This window comes from Pteropus alecto, unplaced genomic scaffold (assembly GCF_000325575.1).
Source record: "Pteropus alecto unplaced genomic scaffold, ASM32557v1 scaffold313, whole genome shotgun sequence".
In the NCBI taxonomy this organism is placed as follows: Eukaryota; Metazoa; Chordata; class Mammalia; order Chiroptera; family Pteropodidae; genus Pteropus; species Pteropus alecto.
Genome location: NW_006434832.1, coordinates 2,314,404 through 2,323,482, shown reverse-complemented (window position 1 = coordinate 2,323,482; position 9,079 = coordinate 2,314,404). Strand labels below are relative to the sequence as shown.

The 9,079-nt window shown below is 35.5% G+C and overlaps 1 protein-coding gene across 9 annotated transcripts in view; it reads left to right on the top strand.

Annotated features, from left to right (window-relative positions):
• CDC27 (cell division cycle 27) overlaps nucleotides 1–9,079 on the top strand; it is a 59,256-nt gene that overhangs the window by 32,324 nt on the left and 17,853 nt on the right. For 4 of the 9 annotated variants that reach the window (XM_015588026.2, XM_006910173.3, XM_025045573.1 and 1 more), the window contains 4 exons: nucleotides 1,541–1,656; nucleotides 5,290–5,389; nucleotides 6,357–6,564; nucleotides 6,771–6,943. In XM_015588026.2, the coding sequence (XP_015443512.1) occupies nucleotides 1,541–1,656; nucleotides 5,290–5,389; nucleotides 6,357–6,564; nucleotides 6,771–6,943 (597 nt within the window). Of the gene's footprint in view, nucleotides 1–1,522; nucleotides 1,657–5,289; nucleotides 5,390–6,356; nucleotides 6,565–6,770; nucleotides 6,944–9,079 lie in introns of all 9 variants that reach the window. The other 5 variants (XM_025045572.1, XM_025045576.1, XM_025045574.1 and 2 more) reach the window with 3 other exon arrangements.

Genomic DNA, 9,079 nt, shown 5'->3' with positions numbered 1-9,079 from the left:
AGAGTAGTTAAGGAGTACAATTAGTGGAAGAAAGAGATGTTAGCAAATGAAATGGTAAAACAAATAATAAAGGTACTATACTATTCTGGAAGTTATACATAAGTTTCGAAAGGAGGAGATGGTCAGTGATGGTGAGTGTAGGAAAAGCTAAAATAAGGCTTTCATATCTGATGAGAAAATGATTATTAGTGATTATTTGTAATGTACAGTTTAAGAATTATGTATAGTGACTATGAAAGTAGCAGTTAAGTTTTGAAGAAAATTATCTGGTAGTAAAAAAATTTTAAATATCTACTAATACAATAGTCATAGATCACTTTATAGTGAAGATAAGTGAAAAAATGAATAGAAATAAGGTGATAAATTAGAGAAGACAGAAAGGGACAAGCAAAGTTTTCTTTCCCCCTCAAAGGGAGGAGAGACTGGTTAATGAGAGATAGAATACAGTGGAAAGAAATTTTAATTCTAAGAGTAATATCCTTGGAATTTGGAAAATAATTGGATAATTTCTTTTTTTTGATATACTCCTCTGCTATAGATTTTCCCCGCTATCTGAAAGTGGAGTATTCATGAAACCTCTGTAAGCCAAACTGGCTTAAAGCAAGAAACAGTCACCATTAATTTATATGGAAAAAATTTGAGCATTTCCAGACCCCAAATTCGGCATATGCACAATGTCTTTACTCGGTTCACCAGGATTGAAACACTTAATTACATTCAAGTTTTTCACTAAGCATGATATCTTAACGAGCTCTCTTAGGCTCTTCTGATACTTTAGGACACATCTTGTAACAGATGCACAAAATTAATCGAGATTAAAACACAGATGCTCATGGACACATTTCAAAGCCATGGTAGCTGATGCTGAAATGCTGAGTGTAGTTCCCAGGGAGGGAGCCTCTCGAAGCTGCTGTCATGCTGGGGGCACACGATGCCTCTGTACCAGCTCACTGCGAAAGAGACACTGAACACTATTTGCTTTCCACCTTTTTTCATAAAAGGGAAAATCCTCTTCAGGTTTCTTTTGGTTAGCAAAAACAGGTACTAATGTAGGTATTTTGTTAAAGCAAAGTAGTGTAACACGAACTTTCAGAAAGTGAGGGATACCTGTATAGAACTGTTTTTACTAAGGGCCAAAGAAGGAATATGAAATATTATATTATTATTTTTTATGTATACTAAGTTAAATCATAAATCTTGAGAATATAACTGTCTTAAAATTCTTCAGCACTTAGCCCCAGCTGGAAAAGATATGTAATAAATGGCTTTCAGGAAATTTGAGCCTTTTTTTAGAAACTAAAGTAAAAGATGAAAGGGTAAGATAAAGATAAAAATACTAAAGTTAAAATGTGGAAGTATTCTGATGTTCATTCTAATATAACATTGATAATGACATTAATAGTCCATGTTTTCAGATGACAGTGTATGTTATGAAATCTTGCACGCATTGGGGAAAATGAAGATGGAAGCAGCACAGTGTCTTTTATCATTTATAACCCAATTTATAATTCATAAACCTTAGACTTTTTGTGTTTTGCAGTCCGTTGCCAGAATCGGCCAAACTGGAACGAAGTCTGTCTTCTCACAGAGTGGAAATAGTCGAGAGGTGACTCCAGTTCTCGTTGCACAAACACAAAGTTCTGGCCCACAAACAAGGTATTTGTTATGGTATTTGATATTGTTCAGTTTTTCTTGCCTTAACATGGTTATATTTCAATTTAGGCAAGTTTTGAGTCTCCTAAAAATTCTGGAGTGACTATTATAAATTTTGAGTTTGTGAAATTTGAGATTTCTAACTTACTGAAAAGATTAGTGTAATTTTTAGTTGAGTATTATAATGCAGATCAAGACAAGAATTAGCTAAAATATTTTTTAGTTTACTCTGTCTCATGAATTTGTTTAAACTGGGTATTTTGAACACTCCTCCAAAATAATTTTCTTATTTACACAACCTTCTCCATTGGTCAAGTACAGATAGGTTTTATTCTCCCCTTCCCATATTATACATTTTTATAAACAGATGATAAAATTAATCTAGTAAATCTTCAAATAACAAATCCATTTCCATACAGAAATGGTGTTAAATAGGATTTATTTTCCTGTTCAAGGACTCAAAACTAAATAATAGCTAATATTTTAAAAGGAAGATACAACTCTGTCTCCTAATATAGTGAACATGTACCATAAGTCTTAAAACAGCCACACATGTGCATATACCTTGACTATATAAAAGGCCTCAATATTTCTAAAATGTGAAGATGATGAGTGTCTTCATGAGTGCCAGCTTGAAGATAGGTGACAGTAATTTCCCGGGGCTCCGTTATGAGGAGCCTGAGGCCTCCTATAGAGCAATGTGATATAGGCCGAATATATGCTAATCCTAAAGAATATTTAAACAATTTATTGAATCATACATTTCACTTAAAACTAAAGTAATATATATATAAATATTATAATGAGCATCAACTAGTAATAATTTTGTGTTGTTTGTCTTACTGATTCCATTGTCTCTCCTTTATTGCCTATGTTAATTTCCTACAGTTACTGTAACAAAGCATTACAAATTAAAGCCAGAGAAATTTATTTACTCACAGTTCTAGACACTATAATCCAAAATTAAGGTTTTGACAGGGCCATACAACCTCTGAAGCCTCTAGAGGGGGATCTTTCCTTTCTCTTTTAGCTTCTGGTAGCCCTAGGCATTCCTTAGTTTGTGGTAGCATAATTTAGTATCAGCCTCTGTCTCCACGTGGCCATCTTCCCTGTGTGTCTCTGTGTTCAGATTTACCTCTTCTTTTAAGGACATCATACTACTGAATTAGGGACCACCCCAGTGACCTCATCTTAACTTGATTATAGCTGCAAAGACCCTATTTCCAAATAAGATCACATTCACAGGTCCTGGGGGTGAGATGTTCAACATATCTTTTTGGAGATACAATTCAACCTATAACATTGCTTTATTAAATAGCTACTCTTTATTTTGTCATCCTGAAACTGTCTGAGGGTCCACCATGAGTCACTTCATTAGCATAAACTCAGGTGTGGTCCCAGGGCCCACCATTAATAATAAATACATTCCTATCTCTTGGGAAACTGAGGATTTAGAAGCTTCCTCCTGAGAACCTGGGACAGAGACAAGGTAAATCCTTTATTATACAACACTCAAATACCTACACTGGTCAGTTTGAACTGAATACTCTAGGGAAGCCTCCTGCGGATCTTTGGAGCTCCTCTCTTTGTAGCTCTTTCCTTTCGGGTACCCTGACCTGCAAATTCTAGCTGCCTTGGCTTCTCTGAATTCTCAGCACATGGAGACCACTAAGCTCTGTGTTCTTCCCTGTGCTGCATCCTCAGAGCTCTTCAGGCATGTGCTACCCGCTATCCAGTGTCTGAAAAACATTGTTTCATATCTTTTGTTCAGTATTACAGTTTAAGATGGGAAAATAAATCTGGTCCATATTACTTCTCATAATTGGCAGAAGTCTGCTATTTAAAAAATTGTGGGTTTTTGTTTGTTCGTTTTGGGGTTTTTTGGGAGATGGTTAGAATAACATAGTACTCTCAGCTAAATCACCCAAGAAAGTTTGTGTCATCATTTTCTACACATATGCTATTCTCTAAAAATCATTTCTATAATCTTTCCAGGGCATTTTTTATAACTATTAGGACATTCCATATTTTATTACAAAGCCATAAAATGATGCTATTTACAAAAACTTTGTTTAAAAAATGTTTAATATAACCAACACACAATCACATTAGTAAGTGGGAGAGCCTGATTACAAATCTGAACAGTCTGATTCTGGTGCACACACATTTCATTGTCAAATTCCTAGTTAAACAGAGGCAATCTATAAAAATACACACACACATTTTATATGATATAACCAATGTTTCGAACTCGGTATCCTGCTTCATTTTTCTGGTGCCTTTCAGATGTAGAGCATTTTTTTTTCCTTTTTGTCAAATTGCCCTTTGAAACTAACAGAACCTAGTGAAAATTATAAAATAGAAAGAGCTTGTCTTCTTTAACCCCCAAACTCCAGAACTCTCTTAATTATTTTCACTTCTATCCCAAGATTGATGTTGCCTTCAGGCTTCTGTCTGTTTAAAGCAATCTCAGCATCTTTTCAGGCTTGTTCTACATATAAACTGATCCATGCTATGAAGTTATTCCCTCCCACTTCTCAGACAGAACTTTTTTGTGATTCTGCCTTTTGAAAGGATTAAGGACAGCCTGGGTATTTCTTTATGCACTGGTCAGCATCTCTTTTCAGTAACCTCTTTGACCCAAACTCAGGTAACTTTTAGGATTTCCTATAAACTGTATAAACTGTAAATACTTTACTCCATAGACTCTCCTAGTCTCAAGTAGATAATTTTAGGTTTTAAGTTTACTTGCTTTCTAAAAGTGGAATTCTTGTATCTTGAGGAGTTGCCTTTAAAGTAAAAAATGTATCCAAGTGATTGTTAGATTCCTTTTGCTCTATAAACCTTGATGTGTCTATTTGAATGTACAGGGAAATAAATTCTCAAGTATCAGTTGTTCTGGTGGAATTTGTTGGCAAGTATCCCTGCATGGAGACAGTCTGTCCAACTGTCTTTTCCTTTTTTCTAATTTGCTATAGTTGCAAATGAGGGCTAGAGAAAATTGGTTTATAGATGCGTTTACCATTTATTGATCTAGAATTTTTATGTCGATTGTTTTAAGTTCAAATTAGCAATTTCAAATAGAGGGAAGATCTATAATAATCTTCATTATTTTATGGTAACACGAATAGTTTTTAAATCTGCGTTTTCATAGACGGACGAGCAAAGGACTAACCAAACTCATCAACTTTAGAGTGCAAACATGTTGAATGCATATTTTTCAAACTACCTGAATTGAAGCGATAGTTAATAAATGGAGTTTTTTAAAAAGTCTACTTTTTCACTTATTTGAGGAATCTAAGGAACAAAAAGAACTAATCGAAAACAGGCTCACAAATATACAGGACAATCTGGTGACGGCCAAAGGGGCAGGGAGTTGGAGGGCTCGGAGAAAGGGATGAAAGGCTAAAGAAGTACAAATTCGTAGTTGATAGATAGTCATGGGGATGAGGAGTATGGCATAGGGAATGCAATTAGCAGTATTGTAATGGCTAGGTGGAGAGCCAGATGGGCCATAGAGTAATCAGAAGGATTGTTCCATAAAACTATATAAATGTCTAACCAATGTACTGTATACTTGAAAGTCATAATAAAATAAAATGCTAAAAAAAAGTCTACTTTTATAATTTTTTTTAGTACAACACCTCAGGTATTGAGCCCTACTATCACATCTCCCCCAAATGCACTGCCTCGAAGAAGTTCACGACTTTTTACTAGTGACAGTTCTACAACCAAGGTAATTTAAAGATTTCTGCATGTCACATTTACCTAATGCATCCCCCTCTAAAATTTCTGGTCATTGATGATGCAATCTCTAAGTAGATTAGGTGACTGTTTAAATTTTTTTTAATTTGGAGGGTCATCTATAACGTTTGTAAATTTTCTCAGTCCTTTAATAAATAATATTGTTGAAATGACAAAATTATGGTGGAATGCAGATCAGTGATTAGGAGTTTTAGAGTCGGGGGAGGTGTGACTATGAAAGCACAGCACAAGGGAATTTCTTTGTGTTCTGGTAGAACAGTCCTGTATCTTTATTGTGGCAGTTGATTACACTGCGCTCCATGATAAAATTCATAGAACTGTGCACACCAAAAAATAAAGGTGCATTTAAAAACTGATGAAATCCAAATAAGATCTGTAGTTTGGTTGATAATATTGTACCAATTCCAATTTCCTGGATTTGATGATACACTATGGTTATATCAGATATTATCATTGGTGAAAATTAGGGGAAGAGTAAATGGAAATTTTCTGTGTTCTTTGCACATTTCTTTGCACAATTGGAGTGCCTCGTTATGCCTCTGGTAAATTTTCTTGGTCCATTGACAAATATTATAGACAGTTTTTAACTCTGACATATACAGATTAACAGTTTTATGCCATCAAATATGATGCTCTGAGACAAGTAGTATTGCATCCGCTTATATTCTTATTTTTAAATAATGAAAGCGATATAATTTCAGGAAAGAGCAATATTTAATGCTAATTTACCTTAAATGTTCTATTAATATGATTTATTTTCAGAATTATTTCATTTGAAGTTAATGACTTTAAAGACTTGTCTTTATAAAATTTCTTCTGAGAAAAATATACATTGGTAAAGACTGTGCATTTATTTATATCTGATATCTGAGAAAGGGTTGGGGGAATGTCTAAAATCCATGAGTGTAACCCGTGCGGGACTTTCCTGCTTTTTATAGGAGAATAGCAAAAAATTAAAAATGAAGTTTCCACCTAAAATCCCAAACAGAAAAACAAAAAGTAAAACTAATAAAGGAGGAATAACTCAACCTAACATAAATGATAGCCTGGAAATTACAAAATTGGACTCTTCCATCATTTCAGAAGGAAAAATCTCCACAATCACACCTCAGATCCAGGCATTTAATCTACAGAAAGCAGCAGCAGGTCTGTTTTAAATGTTTAATATCTTCTTTATATTTTATTTTATTCGCTTATTTTAAATAAATTTCTTTATGTTCATTAAAGTGCCTTTCAGTTTTTCTAGATAGATGTTGGAATTTTTAATGAATTATTTTATAATTAGCCTTCCTAGAATACCAAACTGTTTTATTGTGTTTTTCTCCTTTGTTTACTACATTTTTTTCTCCTAGAAGGTTTGATGAGCCTTCTTCGTGAAATGGGGAAAGGTTACTTAGCTTTGTGTTCATACAACTGCAAAGAAGCTATAAATATCTTGAGCCACCTACCTTCTCATCACTACAATACTGGTTGGGTGCTGTGCCAAATTGGAAGAGCCTATTTTGAACTTTCAGAGTACATGCAAGTAAGTATAGAAAACAGTTATGTATGCCTTTCTACAGATAATTTAAATTTAATTAAAATGTCTGTGCTTGAGAAAGATAGGTCTAAAAGGTCAATATTTATTATATATAATGTCTTTGTATTTATTTTCTTGGTATTTATAATTTATAAATAGTTCTTTCTTGTGTTAAGAGGCGAGCAATTTAAATTCTTTGAGGGTTACTTGAGATATATTTATAGAGAATCCAAGTCATCCATACATTCTTATGTGGAACATTTGTACTCTACTTAGTTGGATCTGAAGATATCTATTTACCATGTAATAGATATTGACAGAATTCTTTCTGCTATATTCAGAGTTCCTACGGGGTGAAATTTGCCATTTAATACATTTTATAAATTCGAGGGATGCTATGATGAAAATTGTATGCAGTTGAGAACACGGTGTCCTTATCATAAGGCTTTTATCCTTTTAATTTTAATGACATTAGTTGCTTAAGTTATTATTTATGCCAGAAGAGGAGAAGATGATTAACCTAAAGCCAAAGAAAATTTTGATTTTCAGCTTAAATTTCCTCTCCAGTTCTCCTTCCAAAGCATTTTCTCCAATCACCCTCTAAACTTAAAAAAAAAGAAAAAAGAAAAAAACCACCCTGCACATTAATAAAATGTCTCTAATATAAACAAATAAGGCTACTTTTTTGGCCTATTTACTTTCAGTTCATTTATTCAGTATATATGATGTCCTAGCGAAAGTCTTTTCTAGGCTTCAATACAGATAGATCGTTTCTCTAGAACTAGAGTTACATTCTAGTTCTGGTAAAAGTCAGATTGTAAGCCAATAAATGTATAAAGACAGATAGCAATAAGTCATAGGAAGAAAAAAGTGAATCATGGTAAGAAAATTAGGGGACAGTGAAAATTAGGGAATAGCAATAAGTCATAGGAAGAAAAAAGTGAATCATGGTAAGAAAATTAGGGGACAGTGAAATATGGTGCTATTTTTTAAAAAGCTCAGAAAAAGAAGGCTACTCCTTCCTTTATGAACCATGCAAAGATCTAGGGGTAAAGTGTTCTTGTAGGTAGAGAATAAATGCAGAAGATACTTGTTCTTATAATTTTGTATAGTAAAGAAAAAAAGAGTTGTAGACGGAAAGCCTTGTTCATTGCTAGAATATCCAGGTTTCGATCACGGTCCTTTACTGATACACAGGTAAAAGTTGTGTTTGGCGAGGTCAGTGAGAAAAAAATGGCGTAGATGATAGAGACTTTGTTCATCCCTTTTGCAATCAAAACAAAGTTGCGACAAACACAGAGCAAACATCAAGTAAAGTTGCCTAGGATCTAGATGAACAAAGGTGCTACAGCTAGGAGGAGAAATAATTAACCTGCAATGTAGAAGGTAGGAGGGGGTGAAGGTACGAGGCTGCCTGGTCCTGAGCGGCTGAGTGGGACAGAGGCTGCAGCAGCTGCAGATGCCTCTTAAAGAGGCCATTTCTGCGAGCGGACTTTGGCAGTGACGGACCTGCTTACTCTGAGCACCAGCGCTGACTGGGCTACATGGGGGGCACCAGGGACCTACAGGGGGACACTGAGTTGTTGGAGTGAGGGCCGGAGGCAAGGCTCTCTCCTGGGAAGTGCTAGTGCTATTCATTGTTTCTCTGTTGAACCTTCCCCTGCTCCCAGTGTGTGGACACAGCGTGATTATAGCTGAGAAGTCATTGAACTGGATAACAAGAGGTCACTCCGCCCAGTTTAAACTCCGCTTCCCCCAACTCACGCTGCCCTCCCTGCCCCCAAGCCACATCCATTTCTGTCCTTAGAGAGTCTGGAGAATCCGGTGCTCCTTGCTGAGCAGCACCAAAACTCACATTGGTGGCAGCTGGCCTCGGTTTCTGGTGTGGTTTCTTGAGGCAACTATAAGCACAGCATCTGTGGATTGCTTGCCGAATCATAACAGATGGGCCCTGGAGGGGCACAGGCTGGGGCTAAACTTAGCTTGCAGCTGAACCCCTCACAGGACTGTGCCACTGGACACCTACTACACAAAGCCACACTAATAAGACTGGAAGACTTAGGAGCTTTGCTTAGTACATAGAAACAAACACAGAAAGAGAGCCAAAATGGGAAGACAAAGAAGCAGAAACCATATGAGAGA